Source organism: Bubalus bubalis, chromosome 9 (genome assembly GCF_019923935.1).
Source record: "Bubalus bubalis isolate 160015118507 breed Murrah chromosome 9, NDDB_SH_1, whole genome shotgun sequence".
NCBI classification, from domain to species: domain Eukaryota; kingdom Metazoa; phylum Chordata; class Mammalia; order Artiodactyla; family Bovidae; genus Bubalus; species Bubalus bubalis.
Window position 1 is genome coordinate 104,888,988 of NC_059165.1, and position 22,072 is coordinate 104,911,059.

A 22,072-nucleotide genomic window follows, 5' to 3' on the forward strand; every position below is an offset into this window, starting at 1 on the left:
CCTGCCACAGCCCCCTTGGAGACCTAGCCCTCCTGCAACAAACATAGTTGCCCCTGTCTCCTGATGTCTCCCCTACCCCCACCTCAGCCTGGTTCTCCCCCTGCTGAGCCCCCTCCATTCATCAGGACTCCCCCTCAGCTCAAAGACATATGTGTAATGCATCCACTTCCTTGCATCCTGGGCCCCACGTTAGTCCAGGCTCTGCTATCTCCATTAGATGCTGTCTTACTCAATGTCCACTTCTCTCCTGGACATTAACATTTTCCATGAAAGCCACTAGGGGTTTATCGGAATCATAAACCCAATCACAGACCTCCTCTGTTCCAAACTCGACCATAAAAGTAAAGTTAGTCGCTCAGTCATGTCCAACTCTTTGTGATCCCATGGACTGTACCCCACCAGGCTCCTGGGTCCAAGGGATTCTCCAGGCAAGAATACTGGAGTGGGTTGCCATTTCTTCCTCCTGGGGATCTTCCCGACCCAGGGATCGAACCCAGGCCTCCCACATTGCAGGCAGATTCTCTAAAACCCCATGCCATGCTCTGCACCTGTGTGTGGCCCAGGCCCTCCAACTTCCCTACCCTCAGCTGCCTCCATCCTCCCTTCTCTCCCCCTTCTCCAGCCACACTGACCTCCCGACTGTCCCTCCAACACCCTAAACTGCTCTGGACCAGTGGTAAAGAACCTGCCTGCCAATGCAGGAGATGTAAGAGAAGCAGATTTGATCCCTGGATCATGAAAGTCCCTTATAGAAGGAAGTGGCAACCCACTCCAGTATTCTAGCCCGGGAAATACCATGGACAGAGGAGCCTGGCAGATTACAGTCCATGGGGTTGCAAAAAGAGCAGAATGCAACTAAACAGCAACTGGGCCCTAGCGCTTGCTGTGCTCCCCCAGGAACCTCCTTCCTTGCCTGCTTTACCTGGAAAATTCCTTTGGTGCCCACTGAAATAGCACTTCTTTGGGTGAGTTGAGTCTCCTTCAACCTCTAGTCAGGTCAAACCTACCCCCATCCACATTATATGCTCCTTATATGCACCCTGGATCACACTCAACATAACCAGGAAAAAACATCTGCGTGAGGGCAGACACACAGGCCCCTTCTAACCACTCATTCAGACACTTAATAAACAGCGTTCCTTGTCTTAAACACTTCCTCCACTCTCAGTGACTAGGATCCTGTTTCTCAACTAGCCCCTGGGATGCTTTAGGAATCAAACAGGGGTTTCTCCCCACCCCCACCCCCCGCCCCATCCTTATTTGCTCAGCTATGTGTGTGGTTGACTGCTTTTCATTGCCTGTCCTTATAGACAGCAAGGATGGAGGAATCCTCAGGTATTATTGGTCTGGAACAGACTCCCAACTCCCTCTGCTGGTGAATACTCCCAAAGTCCACTCCGGCACATTCTGGGTTCCCAAGTGAGGAGTGTGCCTAGGACTGGGGTCCTCACACAGGTCTGGAAGTTCCCTCCTGTGACACCAGGCACCATGTAAATCGCTCCAGGCCACAAGATGGTGGGACCGATGGTGCCCAAGACTCCTCCCATCCCAGCTCTGACATTCGGGAGCCAACACAACTCTGATCCCAGATGTTTCTCCTGGATCGCATTGAGTTAGCCACCAAGAACCTCCCTGTATGATCTGGCCAAGTCTACCTTCAGCTGAGCTGTTTTCTCTGCCTGGAATTCTTCTCCTCAGACTCCTCATTTATCCTTCCAGGGCTAGCTCCCGGCCACCTTTCTCCAGGAAGCCCACCTTGCCCTTTCCCACCACTAGGGTGTCCAGTTGCATCCCTCCCTTAAGCCAAGCCCTGACCTGCAGGATGGGATGTCTGTTCCTCTGGGGACACGCAGTGCCACACTGGGCAGCAAGACCAGGGTGGCATGGGATGGTGTCTTGAGTCACTGTTAGGCTGTTCTGCCTATGCACCCAGTCTCTGCTGGGTGACCTATGCATGGGGAGAGTGGAGAGGGCTCCCTCTTTTCCATTCCCACCCCCCATTCCATCCCAGGAATGCTTACAATAAACAGACTCTCCCTGGGACATACAGATACACCCAGGGCCGGAGAAGGACAAGACAAGCCCATGCACACAGAACGGGAGCCAGTCCGGGACCAGCTCTGTGCACACCCTGCTTTGAGACTCAGGCAACTCGCTCCTACACTTTGAGCCTCAGTTTCCCTATCTGTAAGATGGGCACTCTTCTGTTTTTTTCCTCCAAGAGAAGACTCTTCCACCTACTAAAAGAGCTCATATTTTCATTATATTTGATATCTTACTCTCCTTTCAGCTGTTTCCCATATGTTGAAACTTTGTTCCAATAATTGCATGAGTCTGAGCCAGTTTGAATATGCAAGTGAATGATGCTTTACAAATGGTAGTGGTGGAAAAAATGGTAGGAGAGGCTGTTAGGGAGACAGGAATGCTTCTGAAGATATTTGGAATAAGGAAGTCACTAATACAAACAGAAAGGGATCTAATTCTTTGTTTTCAGGATGGCTCACACACAAAGGAGTTAAATGAAGGATACTAGAGTCAATCCAGGGTAAGACTAATTCTACTCCCTCTTATATCACTAAGTGGTTTACCTTGAGTATGTCATTTCATTTCCTTGGACCTAAAAAATAAAGAGGCTGGACTAAATGCTCAGTCTCATTTTCTCTTTTTTGAAGTCCAGTTGATTTACAAAGTTGTGTTAATTTCTGCTGTACAGCAAAGTGATTCAGTTATACATGTACATTCTTTTCATATTCTTTTCATTATGGTTTATCAGAAGATATTGGATATAGTTCTCTGTGCTGTACAGTAGGACCTTGTTATTTATTCATTCTATATATAATAACTTACATCTGCTAAGCCAAACTCCCACCGCATCCCTCCCCCAAACCCCTCCCCTTTGGCAACCATAAGTTTCTTCTCTATGCCTGAAATTTTCTTTCTGTTTCATAGACAAGATCATCTGTGTCTTGTTTTAGATTTCACATATAAGTGATATCATATATTAAATATTTGTTTTCTCCTTCTAAGTTACTTTACTTCTTATGATAATCCCTAGTTGCATCCAAAAATACTCTGGAAAAAGTTCCTTCTAATACATGTCATCTATAAACTATCTGAACTTTCTATGGTATGTGCAAAACATAGGGAAGTTTAACATAAAACTTGTTTAAATACCTGCAAAAAAAAAAAACATTGTACTGGATGGTGCTAAAGAGTGAGTAGGGAGGACTTCCCTGGTGGTGCAGTGGATAAGAACCCATCTGCCAAGGAGGGAGACACAGGTTCGATCCCTGGTCTGGGACGATTCCACATGTAGTGCAGCAACCAGGCCCCTGCGCCACAACTAAGGAGCCCGCGCTCTAGAGCCCACGTGCCGCGACTACGGAGCCCGCGCTCTAGAGCCCACGTGCCGCGACTACGGAGCCCGCGCTCTAGAGCCCACCTGCCGCGACTACGGAGCCCGCACTCTAGAGCCCACCTCCCGCGACTACGGAGCCCGCGCTCTAGAGCCCACGTGCCGTGACTACGGAGCCCGCGCTCTAGAGCCCACCTGCCGCGACTACCGAAGCCCTCGCACCTACAGCCTGTGCTCCGTGACAAGAGAGACCAACGCGATGAGAAGCCAGAGCGCAGCTACAAGAGACTAGCTCCTACCCGCTGCAAACTAGAGAAAGCCTATGCAAAGCAAGGGAGACCCAGCAAATCCAGAAATAAGAAAATAAACGTTAAGAAAAAAAGACTGAGTAGGGAGCTTATCAAGGTTTTCTCCAACTTATGTTTTACCCAAACTCTCTAGAGTGTTGTCCAGTGGAAACGTTTTCTGTCCATACTATCCAACAGAGTAGCCATACGTGCACGGCTGTTGAGCACTTGAAAAGCTTCCAGTATGCTGGAGGGACTGAAATTTTATTTTACTTATTATTTAAAATTTGAGCTTCCCTGGTGGCTCAGATGGTAAAGAATCCACCCTCAGTGCGGGAGACCCGGGTTCAATCCCTGGGTTGGGAAGATCCCCTGGAGGAGGGCATGGCAACCCACTCCAGTATTCTTGCCTGGAGAATCCCCACGGAGAGAAGTACCTGGTGGGCTACAGTCCATGGGGTCGCAGAGAGTTGGACACAACTGAGTGATAAAGCACAGTGCTCAGCATTTAAAATTTAACTTTAAAAAGCCACTTGGGGCTGCCATGTTGGATGGCACAACTCTGAAAGCTCATTTACTTCAATGGCACAAAGAGAAACCATTTAAGATTTCTTTTCTTACTGCTTTATTGAAAACAAAGTGATTCTGAGGGTTTCTCCAAATCTCAACCAGGATGTAAACACTTGTTTGCATCATTAATGTTTTTGTCAAGAGTTGAGAAGGCTTGCCATTCAGGAGGCTGGATGGCTATGTTTAATACCAGGTTTGCCCCTGAATTTTTGAATTCAGGGTTTGTCCCTGAATTTTTTAATTGAAGGATAATTGCTTTCCAGAATTTTGTTTTCTGTCAAACATCAACATGAATCAGCCAGAATGTGGTCAACCCAGGGGTGGTTCTAAGACGCTGCTGGGAGCAGAGAGAACGGACCATCTCCTTGCTGATGATGTAGAAAGAACACCACTTCTGTCCAGCTGTAGGACCTTGGGAGGCTAACTTTGCAGCATGTGGGTTCCCAGGTGTCTTTTTAGGGCTGATATGCAGTGTGGTATTGTGTCTGTGGTTATGGACTCAGAAGTCTGCTTGACAGGGTTTAAATTCTGGCTCAGTCACTTAATAGCTGTGTGATCTTAAGAAAGTCACTTAATCATTTTCCACAGCTGCCCTGAGGCATGTGGGATCTTAGTTCCCCGACCAGGGATTGAACTTGCATCTCCTGCACTGCCAGGTGAATTCTTAACCACTGGACCACCAGGGAAGTCTCATAACAAAACAAAACAAAACAAACCTAGCACTTAATAAGTGTTCAATTAACCAGCATTATTTTTCTTGCTTATAGACATGGCAGAACCAAGACAGGATGAGGCAGGTGCAGCCGAGTCCTGTGAGTGCAGGTTCAGCTCCTGCTTTTATTTAAACTGTGTATTTTCCTCAGCATGGATTTTTTAGAAAATTCACTGAAGTGTAACTTACATACAACAAAATTCACTCTTATGAAGATGGTGAATTTTTTGTCAGGGGCTATTTTGGCACTCATTTTGATTTTTTAAAATATTGCATTGACATATTGATCTTGATGACTGAGTTTTTTGGCACCTTCTAAATTTTGTACTTGAGGGAACCTCAAGTGTACCACACTTGCCCCAGCCTAGTCCTGGACCTATGTTACAGGGTTTACCTCCAACTCTGCTGTATCAGCAGCTAAGTCGCTTCAGTCGTGTCCGACTCTGTGCGACCCCATAGATGGCAGCCCACCAGGCTCCCCCATCCCTGGGATTCTCCAGGCAAGAACACTGGAGTGGGTTGCTGTTTCCTTCTCCAATGCTTGAAAATGAAAAGTGAAAGTGAAGTCGCTCAGTCGTATCCGACTCTTCATGACCCCATTGACTCCAGCCTACCAGGCTCCTCCGTCCATGGGATTTTCCAGGCAAGAGTACTGGAGTGGGGTGCCATCGCCTTTTCCGCTGCTATATCAGAGTCTCACACAAATTGGAGGCCCTGGTGTATGTGTGAACTGAGCCTAATATCTTATTTATTTACTTATTTATATGTTCTATTTTTAATTTCCTTGGCCACATGCCATGAGACATTTGGGATCTTAGTTCCCTGACCAGGGATAGAACCCACAACCCCTGCATTGGAAGTGCAGAGTCCTAACTGCTGGACCACCAGGGAAGTCCCTGATGTAATATCTTACAGAGATTTGAGGGGTCATATTAATAGAATTGGGCTTCCCAGGTGGTGATAGTGGTAAAGAACCCAGTTCGAACCCTGGGTCAGGAAGATCCCCTGGAGGAGGGCATGGCAACCCACTCCAGTCTTCTTGTCTGGAGAATCCCATGGACAGAGGAGCCTTGCAGGCTAGGGTCCATAAGGTCTCAAGAGTTGCACACATGCCCATGCCTGACTAGCAGTGCCCATGCCCGCTGGTCAGGAACACAGAGTCAGGGGCCACCAGGAAGGCTGAGCAGGACCACGAGCCACCCACTTGCTGGGCGTCTTTCTAGCATGACTGTGTTTCACACCACCCTCATCCCCTCCCCATCCCTGGTAATGCCCATCTCTTCATCCACCTCCTCACCTAAGCAGTTAGAGAGTACACAGGGATGAGAGGCTTTGACTTGAAGTGCCAAGGAGCCCCCATTTTGCCGGGGAAACTCTTAGGGGCTTTGTGACTTTCTCCTCCTCCTTCAACCAAAGCAAACCCCTTTTTATCAGGCTTGCGGGGTTTTCTTGGTAAGATTTTGGGTAAAGAAAATTTCTCGTGCCTACAAGAAAGCATGGATGCTGCTTCCTTAGACCCACTTGCCTCCAGCTCCTTCCAGCCTCCTATCCCTCTCTCCACTCCAGGAGATAGAGTTGGACACACACAGACACACAGACACACACACACACCCTCCACCCCACAGTGACTACCTGAGGGCCCGCGGCTCGGAGAACTCCTCATAGCTGTGCATGGAGTCACTGTAGGATTCCCGGGAACCCAGGGGTGGTGGGCGGACAGAATATTGGTGGACTGAGGCATTGGGCTGGGACGTAGTGTAAAAGGGTGGCGGGATGCTGTTGCTTGTCTCACTGCGGTAGTCACTGTCACGGTCATCCACTGCACTGTCAGGGTCATCATCTGGAAGAGAGAGCAGGTGAGGGGAGAGGGTGAGGAAGGGAGGCAGAGAGAGAGAGAGAGTGAGCACACAGTGGAGGCCAACACAGTCTTTCAGACTTAGGAGGGTCTTCATTGACTGCTAACCCAAGAAGAGGAATCTACCAACATGAATAAAGGATCTTGGGTCATGTTACTAGAGGTATAGGTTTTAGCATAAAGGAGGTGAAAACCCTGCTTTTCTGTATGTGGGTCGAATGGGACCTAGAGTCTGGGGACGAGGGCAGGTCCTACAATGTGAAGAGGACAGGGACAAATTGGAAGGTGTCTTTCAGCTCAGATGTGAGAATGGACCAGTCCAGGCTCTCTGAAAACAATATGGGTTTTTCCACCAGGTAATGAGTTTCCCATAATGAGAGTCACCCAGACACTTAGGGGGAAGTTGGAGGGAGATCAGGAAAACAAGGTAGAGTATAAATGCCCTTTAACCTTCAGAGATTTTTTGATATCCTTCAGACCCAGACCTGAACGCACATGTATAGGAAGGGGCTCTGACAAGGTATTGTCTCCCTCAGAAAGATTAGATTATTGGGTTGGCAGCACCATCACAAGCCCAGAATCTATCGCTCAGATGGAACAAGGTAGGGCTGCCAAACTCCAAGTGTTTAGTAAGACTTAAAGGGTACTTCAGTTCAGTTTGCTTTCCTTAGTAAACACAAAACAGATTTTCTTTCTCAGTAAAAAGGAAACCGTCTCAAAGGATGTTAAATTGTGGTGGGAACAGGAGAGGCTCAATTTATTTGGAAAGCAATAGTTGAGCTGAAAAGAAGTGAGCTGCCTGCCTCAAATTAACTTCCTGCTTGGGTCCCCCATGGTACCCTAGGCCGTGTACCAACTTACTGGTGATTTTAAACACCAAGAGGGTGGGTTATACTTTTTATTTAAAGATTTTTTTTTTTAACATGGACCATTTTTCAAGTCTTTATTGAATTTGATACAATATTGCTTTTTTTTTTTTCGATCTGTAATCTTAGCTCCCCAACTCAACCTGTACTCCCTGCATTGGAAGTGCAGAGTCTTAACCACTGGGCCACCAGGGAAGTCCCTGGCTTGTACTTATTTTTATGTCTTTAAGCATTTTTGCTCATCTCCTAGATTTTTTTTTTTTGCTTTGTTATTTTAACTTTCTAATTCCTTTTCCCTCTAATAGAGTCTATTTCTTTATATTAAAAAAAGGTCAAATTTTTTAATATGGTAACAGTAAAAATATTAGTTTCATCCTTTGCTTAGAACTAGCTATCTGATTCAGTGCCTATTTTGCCTCCAGAAAAACCTTAAAGTCCTTTTTAGCCTCAGTGCTGGCTTTAGCAGCATAGCTCTGGCTTTGCTTAGCACAGCTCTGGCTTCCCGATCTCTCATTTGACGTGGGCCGCTGTGACCAGCGAGCTTTTCATCCTGTCCCTGCCGTGCGGCCACCGCCACCTGCTGCGGGGCGTCAGAGGCAGACACAGCTGTGAATTTCCACAACGTAGATGTATGAGCGTCCGGGTGAAACTGATGGGCCTTCAGGCCTGCAGTGGGGCATCTGAGACTGGGGACAGTGTGGCAGGGCTACCAAACTGCCCCTCTCACCAACTTGTTTTCTACACAGTTATTTGGGTTTGGAGTCTACCAAACTGCCCTTGACCAGGCTGAAATATTTCCAGTCAAATCACATGAGACTCTGCATGTTCACCACACTGATTTTTTTTCGGACAGATTATCAGTTTTTAAGGGGAAGATTGCTCTCTGTTGGATTCTTTCTGCTTTTGCCCAGACTCTGCTCCGTACCAAATTGTTTTTGACCAAATTGCCTGCTTCTGGATAAGACATTTTCAGCCACTTTTGTTTTGACAAAATGATCTGCTTTGGGCCCCATTGTCTTTGCTCTTCTTCACCCAATTATTGTTACAGGCTTTTGCTAAATTGGTTTTAATCCAGAATGTCTTTTCTTTCTTTTTTTAAACTGTATTGCTTGTTTGTGTGAAACTGCTTATGACCAAGCCTTCTTGTCTGCCAAATGTCTATTTTGGCTAAACTGGCTTCTGATCAACTTGCTTTGACAAATTCTTTTGGGTCAAAATACAGCTGACCCTTGAACAATACAACGGCTAGGGACGCCAACCCTCTGGGCAGTCGAAAATCCACGTGTGATTTTATAATTGGCCCTCCATAGTCACACTTCTGCATCCGTGGATTCAACCTACTGGGATTGTGTAGCACTGTAGTAGTATTTACTGAAAAAAATCCGCATATAAGTGGACCTGTGCAGCTCAAAGCATGTTGTTCAAGGGTCAGCTGTATCTGTGAACAGTTTTCCTGATTCTGGGGTCAGGAAGATCCCTTAGAGAAGGGAATGGCAGCCTACTCCAGTATTCTTGCCTGGAGAATTCCATGGACAGAGGAGCCTGGCAGGTTAGGGTCCATGGGGTCGCAAAGAATCAGACACAACTGAGTAATTTATACTTTCCTGATCCTGAAGGGAGGGTGGGGTGGAACTTGCCCATCAGGATGCGGGGATGGGGTGGAGGAGCCTCCAGTTGATGGAGTAGAAATCAGGAGATAGATACATGCTCAGACTAGAGGATTGGATTTCTGGGGAAAAGGCATGGGGAAAAGGGAGCTATTCCTTAGAGAGAACACGGTCCTCTAATCTGGGGAGAGGTGGCTTGTTTCCTTTCCCTGGGGGCAACTTGGAAGAAGCTGTGTGTGTTGGGGGTGGGGGCACTTTGTGAGCTGAGCTCTCCAGAGTGCTATCTGCCTGGGGGGTTCTCTGCCCAGCTGCTCTGTCTGAGGCCCTCTCCCCTCCCCACCCACCAGTCTCTGAGTGACACTGGGGCTGGAGGAGGGCTCCAGGTGGAGGAGGAAGATGGGGAGACAAAAAGAGGAAGGAATCACAGGAGAGGAAATGAGGTTATACATGGGGAGCAAGGTGGTAGGGGGATCACAGTGCCCAGCTGGAGACAGGCAGGTCTCCTGTCTAAATGCCCACTCCTCCCAGCTGAATCCCCCCACCCGAATGATGGGACCCACTCCCCATGAGACAGATCATGACCCTCAAGCAGATGTTAGTGATGGGGGGGCGGAGGGCACAAGAGTGGTCTTGCCGGTCCTCTGGCCTCAATGCGTCAGCCACAGGCTCCCCGCTTCCCTGATCAAAGGGGCAGGGGCCTCATGATCTCCGAGGTGCCTACCTCCCCGTGGCCTCCCAGAACATCAAGCTGAGTACTTACTCTGCTGCTCACCCCAGCCAAAATAATTCCAGTTGCCTACAAAGAGAAGGGGCAGAGATAATAAAAGGGAGCAGACAGAGGGGGAGGCATGGGGAGGGGGGCTCCCCCATCCTCCTCATTCTCCCCATCGCCTCCTCCCACCCGGGACCCCATGCCCTTTTTGCCCTGAGGATCTTTCCCGAGTATCACTGTAACCACTGACTTTTGTTATACCTTCACTCACCATCTTGGGAAGAAGGCAGCATATCCTCATTGTCTGACAAGACCACAAGCTCAGCCAGGAAGTGATAAAGAGGCCATTTGGACCCAGGGTTTTCCATCTCTGAAGTCTGGGGTCAGCACGCCTCATTCCTCTCCCCCCACCTCCCCATCCTCCAGATAATGAAGGAAACACTGAACTGGAGATCTTCAGCTTTGAAACATCCCTGTTGTGTGAGCTTTTATTTTAACGATTCTTATTTTATAAGTGAAGAAACAAGGCTCAGAAAGGTAGAGTGAACAGCCTAAAGTCACAGAGCCCGAGCATCAGAACCAGAGAGAGAACTACACCTTCACTACCTCAGCCCATCTTCTGGCATCTCAGAAACAGAGCTTGGACCAGAATTCTGACTCCTCTGACACTCGGCTGCCTCCTTTGTGAAATAAGGGTGATAAAACAGTCCCAGGAGACCTTGGAGGTAAGTGCTGGGTGGTAGGTCTCCATTCTTAAACTGAACCCACCTCTGGCTTCAGGTCACCGGCCCAGGTGCTCTTTGTCATCCGCTCCTGCCCCACCTTGCCTGGCCCTGCTCCCACCACAATCCTTCAATGACCCCATTCACCAGAGAGGGAGTTTATAATTTCTTCAGAGCAGTGGTGATCCCTTCCCAGGTGTGGAAATCAAGGGACTTTCTCCATCTTACACCCCAAGTGAGTGTAGGAATGGGGTCCTTCAATTGCAGTTGCTCAGCTCCTCCCTCCACCAATCTCCATCATCACATATCCTGGGCATATGGGGGGGCGGGGGGAAGACGGATACAGGAGAGACCATGAGAGGGGAGGAGAGGAGGATGGGGAAGCAGATGGAAGAGGAGAAAGAGGTTGAAGGGTGGGGTGGGGGCAAAGTGTCATGGCTTTGGGTTTTGCCCAGAGACTATAATTTTCACTTCCCCATCTCAGAGGACTTGGAGGGCACTTTAAGGAGAAAGACATCTCCTAGATCTTTGAAGACCTGGTCTGGTGGCATCCGAGTGTCTACAGGGCCAACCAAGGAGGATAAACACTATTGAAAAGTCCAGCCTTTGATGAAGGAGCAGTGTATAGGGGAATACAGGGACCATCATCATCATTAAGAGATACAGCACAGTGGAAAGAGAAGACAACTCGGAGTCCCTGGGACCTGGGTTCAAACCCGGGCTCTGCCTCCTGCCACATGTGTGACCTTGGCAAGTCACCCCTCCTCTTGGACCTCCACTTCTTTATCTAAGAAAATAGGAGCCTGTTATACATGTGTTAGCAGGATTGTCTGTCTGCATCGTCTGACTATGGGCTGCGTGGGGGTCTGTGCTGGCTTCAAGAAAGTTTGCTGAATGAGTTATGGGTCCTCATCCAGGACCTAAGGAACGGAACTGAAGACTCTGCAAAATGCTTTTCAACCCTCTAGATGTCCTGCATTCTTCCAAAAAAGATCAGAATGCGGGGGGCTATCAGATGCCCCTGTTTCAAAGAGAGGAACTCTAAGGATCAGACAAAGACCCTGGCATGCCAGAGGCCACATGGCAAGGCAAGATTCAAACCCAAGTGCCAGATCTTTTCTTCTTTCCACTACACTGTGACTGGATTCTGTTCACTCTTAGGACCCGTATCATTGGAGGGGAGTGACCCATTCATTACAGAGGACAGTCATGGGGTTAGAGGAAGGATGAGAGTTTCATCTGGTGCCCAGGAAGGAGCTGAGAAGTACTTACAACACTGATTGCTGGGAACAGGAAGAGGCTTGTCTTGCTCATCCTGGAACGAATACTGTGGGGGAGGGAAGGAGAGAGGGTTCATCTCAGTGGGCTGCCAGAAGCCATGGCCCTCTGTTCTCTTCCCTCTTGACTTTTCCCTGCCTCCTAAGCTCCCTCCCTCTGGAGGAGGATACAGGTGTCCACAGAGGAACAGGGAGAGAGATACACAAAGACAGGGAGAAACAGATATAGAAAAACAGAAAAAGAAACACAGACGAGGGGAAAAACCAGAGGGGGACGAGAGAGAGAAGAGAGGACCCTGAGGCGGGGAGCTAAAGAAAGGAGAAGGTGAGAGCTGAGTTTGGACAAAAATTACAAGTGAGTGATACTCCCTCTGCCCCCTGCCTCCCACTAAAGAATGTTCTAAACTTGCCTGCTCTTTCTTCCCTGCCCTTACCTTCTGAAGACTGTCTTCCGGGCCACACTGGGTTTTTGAACTGTGAGAATACAGAGCCCAGAAGAAGGGGGATGGCAGGGAAGAACAGGTATGGGGGCAAGGGCTGGTGGGAAAGGCAAATTTTTAAGAAAACCTGATAGTGTGACTTGAGGAGTTGAGGGGTGAGGGGCAGAAAGGGGGTTTTAAGAACTGTAACGGGGCCTCTGCATCTCCTTGAGAGTATTTAGTAAATATAGAACCTCAGTCCATTGATATCATCACGCCCTTGGTGGTCTGTCTGTTCCTTGATGCCATCATTGGTTTGAGACTAGACCACGTGAGTCACAGCATTTAGGCAGGTTACAAAGAGTTAGAGACACAGACACAGGGGAAGACAAGTGGAGAGAGAAATAGAGGGTGGAGAACATGGGGAGACAAGGAGAGAGAGAGGAAGGAAAGAGAGGAAGATGATGCCAACGCTCACCTCATCCTGGTCCCGCATGGCATTCAGCTGCTCCAGCTTCTTAGCCCAGTAACGGGCCTCTTCTTCCGGGATGTCTGGAGGCAAAGGCCTGGCCGTGAGCCTGGGAGCCCCTCCCTGCCCCTCAGCCTCCATCCAGTGTGTCCTGCCCGCCTATGGGGCTGGTCTCCAGTGAGTGGGCAGAGAGGACAGGAGAACAGAAACACCCCCTCCACCACGCCACCCAGAGCTGCCTTGGGAATGAATGGAAGACAGGAGAGGAGGTGCACCCTAGCATTAGGGGATGGGGATGCCATGGGTTCTTGGAAGGATGACATGGGAGAACTGAGCTGCTTCCAGGAAAGGTAGAGAGGCTTCTCTGTGTCTCTGCCTTTGCTTATCTCTACATCTCTCTCTGATTCTCTCTCTTTGTCTTTCTGCCTCTGTCTGTATCTTCTCCATATCCAGCTCATTTCTGCAGCCTAAGACCTCACCAAGGGCCAGCCAGGACAGCTCATATCTGAGCCCCATAGGTTGAAAAGCACCGGCAGCCCATTCGTGACCTGCAGGAGCTGGAGTGTGCTCTGTACCCAGCAGGCACACATCTCTGCTGACTATGATCTGGGAGACTCTCTTCTGGGGAGGGGGAGCCTCATCCTCAGAATGAAGGGTCATCTGATGAGATCGGGCACATTCAGGATGGTATGGCTATAGACATGAAGGGTTATCTGGATCCACCCAGGCCTGGTCATTCTCCTGGGGCTGAGCAAGTGTTCCTCCTGACACGTCCCCAACCACACTCACCTAAGGGCAGCTCAAAGCGGGTGTCAAGGAGGATGCGGTGGAAGGTGGGGTCCTTAGTACCGCAGATCTCGCTGTCCGCCATGATGACCTGAGAGTCCAGAGTCAGCCACTCTCCAGGACCCTCCTGTGGGGCGGTGGGGTGACAGGGGGTGGGGTCCCATGTGAGGCCAGGTGAGCCACACACCTGCTGTGCATGGGCCAGCAGGCCTCTGCCCTCATGTGCAATGTCTCTCTCCCTTCATCTCACCCGTAGGCCAAGAACAGGGCCACATCCTCACTTCAGATAAGGAAACCGAGAAGAAGGGTCACAAATCCAACGCATCATGGTCGGTCTGGGAAACCCAGAGAGAGGGACCTGCAGGGTCAGGTAGGGGTGGTCCCAGCCTTGCACAGCGCTCATCCTTCCTGAGGGGTCAGCTTCAGATAGAAGACCTGATCTTACCACCATCCTGGGAGGAAACCCCCCGAGTGAATGAACCAGTCCCCCCTTGGTTCAGGGAAATGAGCTCTTGAGCAGTGGGTCCACTCTGAACCTCAGTTTTCATCTCTCAAAGGAGACTGATGCTCTGTAGCCCCAGGGAGAGGCTGGCAGGGGTCAGGGGAGCAGTCCAGGGTCCCCAGCCATAGGTCGCAGTTGTCCCAGATGACAAGGCCCTCCTCACGCTTGGGGGGAGGGGTCACTGAGGACATTGTGGTTCAGCCACAAGGCTTCCTTTTGGAATCGCTTGCCTGGACTATTGCACCCCTTTCTTCCCTTTCCATTCACTCATTAAAAAATAAACCCTCCTTGGTGCCTGCTCTAAGCCTGGGCCATACTGGGCAATCCCTGAGAAGCCCACAGTCACAGAGTCTGGCACAGACACTCCCAGCACCTCAAAGCCACGGGAAGGCCAGAAGCGGGGAGGGGAGCTGAGGGATTCGGGGGGGGGGGGGGGCTTCCTGGAGGAGAGGACATTGGAGCTGGGCTTAAGGGTGATGGAAAGGAGGACACTTGAAACCCAGAGAACAGCATATCTGAAAGAAAGCTCAAAAGCCATCTGTGGGACCCGTGAGGAGTGTAGGGTGCAGTGTGGGGGAAATAAGGCTGGCAAATTGGTGGATGCTATCTGGAAGGCCTCCCAGGGTGATAGGCAGGGAGGGCAGGATAGGATTCTAGGGGTCAAGTGGAGGGGGTGAAATTTAAGGCCAGGCGGCTAGAGAAGGAGGCCAAGGTTATTTTCTAGTACTTCTTTGGGACGGCTGCAACCTCCTTCCCTGCTGCCCATCTGGGCACAAAGTGCTGGTTGCTCACAATATCCCTTCTCCTCTCTTCCGTAGGGATACATTTCTAGTGGGGCTGTGCAGCTAAAAACTGTATTTTCCAGATTCCCTTGTAGGTAGGTGGGCCACTTGACAGTTCTGGACAATAACATGTGAGTGAAGTGCCTTGAGCAGTTTCCAGTTTGGGCCATTGATTAGGAGTGCAAACCCCCTCCCTTGTCACCTTTCCCTCCCCTGACTGGAATGCAGATGTAATGGTAATCCTTGACCAGCCATCTTGGGCCGTGAGATGGAAGCCACCTGGGGAGAAAGGCAGAATGGCAAGACGGAAGACTTTACAGCCTGGTGACTGGGGCTGCCAGAGCCACTCTGAACGCCTGTGTGAGCATTGTCAGGAGACAGAGAGAGAGGCCTGTCTCGTTTAGACCACTGGCCTCTGGGCCCCTCCCAGGCACTCCTATCCAACCACTCACTTCATTGGACTGGCGGATGGTCCTCAGGGGGATCCACACAGTGCCCACCATCGTGTCCCAGATGAGACCCTTGTTCCACACCTCTACCGTCAGCCCCAAATCCAGGCGATTAATCTCACTGTTGAGAGAGGACAGAAAAGTCAGTTCAATAGCCTTTGGACACATGACCAACTGGAATGCAAACCCAGGTCTGAATGAGTGCCAGCCAGGAAGGTGACACAGTAGTTCTTGTTTTACAGAGGGAAACTGAGGCCAGAGGGCTAAGTTACATGCTTAGGGTGTCACAGCAGAATCAGGATTCCAAGTTGGGAAAGAGGGAGTGGGGACAAGTATTACATGCACCTTCAATTCACCTGGACCTTCCTCTAGCCCTCAGACCCTGAGAATGCTGGTTAAGTGAGGAAGAGGCTCCAACACCCTCCATGGCTCCCTATTACTCCCATGATAAGGGCAATTCATCCTTCCCAGTGTCATCCCTCTCCAATCATATGGGGACACCCTTAAGCATATGAATGATCCCACCTCTAAGCACTTTCCCTGCAGGAAATGTAGAGATTGGGGGGGGGGGGGGGAAATCTTCATGAATGTCCAATTCACTGAATCTACCAATTTACCAAAGATTCATCTTAAGGAATGTTCTCCTTGAATATACCTGGTTATTCAGTAACTGGCTTTAGGGGAAGTTGAGGACTATTGTTTCCCCCTCCCTTCACCTTTTCCCTAGATTGTAGGACTAGCACCTTCCTCCCCTTCTCTAAGTGCCCCCTTGCTCCAGAATCCCAACTCTGGATTCTCCCATGGCCTCCCACAGTCTCCAGCCAGCCTCTGCTCAGGGGTTGAGGGCTGCCTGGGTCCCCATTCCAGCTCTGCCAGCTAGAGGCTATATGACACTGAGCAGGTGGCTTTGCCCCTCCGGTCATCTGTTCCCTCATTTGCAACATGAGGATTGTGTTAGCACACTCTCTCCCAGGGCTATAAGGCAAAACTGATTTAATCAATGCCTTGGAAGAGGTCACGGCAGATGTTGGCCATCATCAGAGTATGAAGGATGTAATAGGAGGTCTTCCTAGAGAATTCCCTGATGGCTTAGATGGTAAAACATCTGCCTACAATGTGGGAGACCCAGGTTCGATCCCTGGGTCAGGAAGATGCTCTGGAGAAGGAAATGGCAACCCACTCAAGTACTCTTGCCTGGAAAATCCCATGGATGGAGGAGTGTGGTAGGCTACAGTCCATGGGGTTGCAAAGAGTCGAACACAACTGAGTGACTTCACTTCACTTAATAGGAGGTCTTAAGTGGCTCCAGGTTGAGAAGAGGGTCCAGGTCATGAATTCATTCAGTTCTTAGACAAATATTTATTGAGCACCTATTATGTGTCAGCCTCTGTGTTTGGCATGGAGGTCACAGGGGCAGAGACCGATAGGGCCTTACCCTCTTGGAGCTCATAGTCCAGGGGAAGGGGCCAGAAATGTATCAAATGTCACACAAACGGATAAAATTACAATTGATGGCAAGGCATGACACTACTCTTCAATTACAGTTTGAGGGTGGTGATCAGAGGGGACTGCCTTGAGGAGGTGACACAGCTGAGACCCAAAGGACCAGAAGGAGCCAGCTGGGATGGGGAGAGGACAAGAGCAAAAGTCCTGCGGGCAGAAACAAGCTGGACATGTTGGCAGAACTGTGCAGAGGTGGGTGTATCTGGGGCAGGTGAGCCAGGAGAAATGGAGCACATACTGGCATGAGGTCACAGGGACCGGGTCTCGGGGGGCTACAGGGAGGGATATGGGCTTTGTTTCGAGGTTGATGAGCCACAAGCCAGGGGCAAGTTTGGAGAGTGGCAGGATGTGATTTGCAGTTTTAAAAATATCCCCCTGGCTGCCTGGAGGAGAACAGATTGCAGGAGGCGGATGGCAGCAGGAGGCCAGGGTGGAGGCTGGCGGGCAGCGGGGACTTGGCTGCTGGCCTTGGAGACAAAAGCAAGTGACTGGATTCGAGAAGCGCTTCGGAGGCAAAGCTGATGACTGGACAAGGGGCTGAAGGAGGAGGGAGGGGAGTCCCAGACGACACCCGAGTGTCCGGCTGTGCCCTGCAGGACCAGCGACAGGCTTGACTGTGCCAGGGGGTGAGGCCATGCAGGTTCCAGTCACTGCAGACTCACAACATGAAATCCTGCTCCCAGCTGGGCTGGCTGCCTCGGACAGCGATAGTCGTGCTTTTGACATTCTGCACCTTCAGGGTCACGTAGGTGTTGAATTTCTCTGTGGCAGTGAAGGCAGATGTCAGTGCAGGGGCTCAGGCACCCCCCTGTGTCCTTCCCAAGCTCTCAGTGACCTCACTATGATCCCCAAGGGTCTGTGAGTTCTGGGGGCCACCCCAGGTCCCATACACTGGGGTGATTCTGTGCCTCCCACCCCCAGGTCAGCCCCCAGAATCCCACCCCAGTGCCTCAGAGCATACCAGGGTGGGGCCTTGGTGCAGGGAGACTGGGAATTTGGGGATGCCTAATCCTTATGCTTAGAAATGACGACGTCCAATATCCACGGACATAAGAAATTTCCTTTGCCTGTCTGAGCCCCAGTTTTGTTCCCCGTAGCCTAATCTAAGAGTCCCTGCCCTATCTCTTAGGATCCTGGGAAGCACCATTGGCTCAGGGTGAGCCCTATTCCCATTAGGGTTTTCAGGGGATGGTCGGGAAGACTGCTGGGGGACCCCGGACCAATTCCGATGCTCTCTGTGATGCTCGCAGACGTACAGCCCTAGTTCCCCATCACTGGCTCAGACACCGTCCCTCATCTCTCTAAGAGACAGACAGGCAACACAGGACAGGACAGGAATAGAGGGCACTTACCTTGGGCACCATCAAACTTCGCTTTTTTGACTGTGGAGAGAGACAGAAATAGGGAAGGGAGACGGGGAGAGTGGTGGGGAGGAGAGAGACAGAGAGACACAGGAAAATAGAGACCCAGTGAGAGAGATAGGAGAGGAGAGAGACACAGAAAGAGAGAAAGAAGAGAGGCAAAAAACACAGAGCAAAAGAGGCAGATAAAGAGACCAGATTAAAAAAAGAGAATAATAAAGACAGAGGCAGAGACAACGAGAGGAAGAGAAATAAGGAGAGGAGGGAGGCAGGGATGAGTGGGAGAGAGAGAAGTCATCAGACAGATGAGTACAGGCAGACCTGTGATGGAAGGAAGTTTGGACCTTGGGAATATTCTCTGTCCCACCCTCCTCCCCATCAAATTTCCCCAAAGCTCCCTCCCTCCCTCCAGTGGTGACTTTACTCACAATTGAACAAAGATTCAAAAGAAGAGACCTCCTACAGGAAGCCCTCCAGGATTTCTTTAGAAGGAGCCAGGGAGTCGGGGATAAGGAGGTAGAGGAGGAAGGAGAATCAATCTCCAATGATTCCCATCCCCCAGTTAGATTAGTGAGACTTCTCCCCTAACTGTCCAGCTCAGTCTGTCCTATCAAATGCTCCCAGGGTTTAGAGTCCAATGGCAACCCACTCCAGTACTCTTGCCTGGAAAATCCCATGGGCGGAGGAACCTGGTAGGCTGCAGTCCATGGGGTCACTAAGAGTTGGACACGACTGAGAGACTTCACTTTCACTTTTCACTTTCATGCATTGGAGAAGGAAATGACAACCCACTCCAGTGTTCTCGCCTGGAGAATCCTGGGGACAGCAGAGCCTGGTGGGCTTCCGTCTATGGGGTCGCACAGAGTCGGACACAACTGAAGCGACTTAGCAGCAACAGCATTCAAAAGGGATTGGGAGAGGTGAGAAAAATCAACCCAGAGAGCTGAAGCTGCAGTATACATAGAGACATCCTAGTCCTGGCCAGGTAGGTTGTTAGTTTGTCCAGCCCTACTTGACTGTGAAAGGTGCAAGCCAGATATACCTCAGGGTCCCAGGTGGTCCAGTCTCTTCATATTTTACATAACCCCACAGCCCCAAGTGATTCAAAGCAATTTCATTCATCACTGGACTTTCTTACAGGGTATTAAACTTTCACTTTCAATATCTCCCAAATTCTATATCTGCCCTCAATGTGTTTCTCTACCATTACTCTCTACTCCCACCCAAAAGCTGCTGCCAAACTGAGGCCTCACTCCTGGTTTCTATATTTCCTTTTCCCTTTAAACTTTTCAAGAGGCTATTTTTGTTTGAGCAAGCAATCATGCATATTTTACAAAATCCAAAGCAACCCAAAGATTACACGATGAAAATGAGGCTCTTTCTACCCCAGCTCTCACTATCCCTCCAGGATGCAATCAACATTAGCAGTTCCTCGTGGGACTGGAGACAGATAGTTCATGCATCAGCAGTTGTGTGCACGTGTGTGCTATTTCCTACACAAATGGTAACATTTTATACCCTCTGCATGTCTTGAAGAGTGTGTGCAAGTAAGTTAAAGGATAAATTCCTACAATCAGAATTGCATTTCTATTCTTTCTCCATTTTTTTTTTTTTATTTGAGAGTCAAGTTCAGCCTTTTTCCCTGCAAGTACAATGGCCTCCCATCTGGGATTCAGTCTCCCATAGGGATTTCATTTCTCTGTCCTCATCACTTGAATTTCTTTCTCAAAGAAGTACCTGAATGGAACCAGTGAAAAGAGAATTCCCATCAAGTGCTGAGGAAGTAGAGTGGCTCTAAACACTAGTCAGTAAATACTACTTGTTGCCATTGTGGACCGACTGTGGGGGTGGGAACTGATGCCCAGAAGCACGGAGTGAGCTCCCCAGAGTTGCAGAGCAGAAGAGGGAATGAGCACTTTCCTATACCAACACCACCATCACTCTAAGACCCAGATTTTAAATGCAAATGCCCACTATACCTGGATTTGGTTTTGGAAAGTAGAAGGCAGATACAGCCCTTGACTGGGCATTAGGAAAGTTGAGCCCTGGTTCAGCATGGAGTCAGGTGGAGCTGGATTCAGACTATGGTGCTGCGTGACTCTGGGCAAGTGAACCCCCCTCTCTGGGCTTCCATCTCAATCTCTCTCTCTGTCTCTTTCTTCCACATCCAAAATCTTCCCACTTGAGGCACATAACTGCACGTGCAAAGTTCTCTCTCCCACAAGGTCCCTCCCCCTGTCCCACATGCCCCCTCTCATACCCTCAGCCCCACCCAGACTACAGAGAGCCCACCCACCTAGCCCCTCACCCCTGGGACTGAGTGAGGCTTAGGGGCACTTAGGGCTGTGCCCAGCAGGAGCTCCAGGCCTCCCTCCTGGGGGAGCTTCAGCTGGCAAACCTAATGACTCTGTAATGGGGAAGGAGGGTACATGGGGAGGATGGGGAGGGAGAAGGATGGGAGAGACACAGAGGCTCAGAAAGGCACACACGGGGGCATCAACAGGAGAGAAAGGAAAACGAGGGGGAAGAAGTGAGGGGCGATAAGACATGAGAGTCACAGAGACACAGAGAGACAGAAAGAGACACACAGATTTCCACTAGGGAGGGTGGGCAGGGGAGATGCTACAGAGAGGAGAGGCAGGGTTGGGAAAGAAAAGTTGGGAGCAGGTACCAGAGGGGGGGTAGGTGCCTGGCTCTGGGGGATCAGAGGGGCTCACTGGTGTCTGACCCAACCTGGGCCCCTGCAGTTCTAGGAGGGGCAGGTCTCAGAGGGGAAGCAAGTTGTCCAAGGTCTGTCCTTCATCCTCTCCTCCAGGAAGAAGGTCACTCCCTGTCTCCCTCCTTCCAATTCTGTGTCTCTCCACTCCTGTCATCTTTCTGTCTTCTTCCCTTTCTCTCTGTGTCTCTGTCTCTCTGGTTCCTAGTCCCTCGGTCTCTCTCCCTTCCCTCCTCCCTAATCCTTTCTAGGCCAGAGGGTAAAGGGCTCAGCTGGGGTCCACTGGCAGTGGGAGCTTGTCAGAGAGTTCTAGCTCTAACAGCAGGGCCCCAGGCCCCTTCAGAAAACCCAGGGTGAGGACATCACTGTTTGTTCATCATGGGGACTCAGAAGGAGGAGGGTCAGACTCAGGGTGGGAGATGGGGTTCAGAGAAGAACGGAGAATCAGAGAAGGGGGTTCAAAGTAGGAACCTCATGGCGGGGGGCTCAGGGTATAAGGTAAGGAGGAGGAAGGTAGGGGACTAAGGGATGGGGGCTCAGAGAGCTGGAGGCGGCTCACGATGGGGGAGGGAACACAGGAAGGGGGAGGGGAATGTAGGGGCGGGTATCCTGGGGGAGGGACTCAGTAGGAAGAGAGGGCTTGGAGGCAGGGGCTCCGAGAAAGTCACGGCTCTCTCCCCATCTCTCTTCCCCGTCAGCAAGCGATCCGAGTCATTGTCAGCACATCTCCGCCCCGCCGTCTTCCTCCTGCCCGCGGTATCGGGGTCACCAGGGCGGAAGCGCCGCCCCTCCTTCGCGAGCTCCTGGTCACAAGCACCGGGCTATTTATAACGTGGGCGCCGAGGGCGTGAGCTACGCGACCGCGGGGAGTGCTGAGTGGGGGAGGTGCCCACTGACAGGCGGGCTGGAGATACCGCGTCACGGCCAGGTCAGCAGCCTGCGGACTCCTCGGTCCCTGCCCACCCCACCCCCCAGCGCCCATCGGCGCTGGCTGATTAATGTGGTTGCACAGGCAGCTGTTGCCGGGGGCAGAGCCGGTGGAGGTGGGAGCAAGGCATTGGCACTGCCAGGCTCTGGGCCTCAGTTTCTGTATCTAGAAAATGACCCTACTTGGTCTCAGTT

General features: G+C 50.5%; 1 protein-coding gene across 8 annotated transcripts in view; it reads right to left on the reverse strand.

The window, feature by feature from the left end:
- Window positions 1-22,072, reverse strand: part of UNC13A (unc-13 homolog A) — a 67,003-nt gene that overhangs the window by 39,110 nt on the left and 5,821 nt on the right. For 7 of the 8 annotated variants that reach the window (XM_044948313.1, XM_044948311.1, XM_025293810.2 and 4 more), the window contains exons 2-9: window positions 18,226-18,255; window positions 17,536-17,635; window positions 15,374-15,491; window positions 13,641-13,764; window positions 12,861-12,934; window positions 11,959-12,013; window positions 10,013-10,048; window positions 6,557-6,764 (exon numbers count right to left, since the gene is read on the reverse strand). In XM_044948313.1, coding sequence (XP_044804248.1) covers window positions 6,557-6,764; window positions 10,013-10,048; window positions 11,959-12,013; window positions 12,861-12,934; window positions 13,641-13,764; window positions 15,374-15,491; window positions 17,536-17,635; window positions 18,226-18,255 — 745 coding nt within the window. The remainder of the gene's footprint in view (window positions 1-6,556; window positions 6,765-10,012; window positions 10,049-11,958; window positions 12,014-12,860; window positions 12,935-13,640; window positions 13,765-15,373; window positions 15,492-17,535; window positions 17,636-18,225; window positions 18,256-22,072) is intronic. The other variant, XM_044948314.1, reaches the window with a different exon arrangement.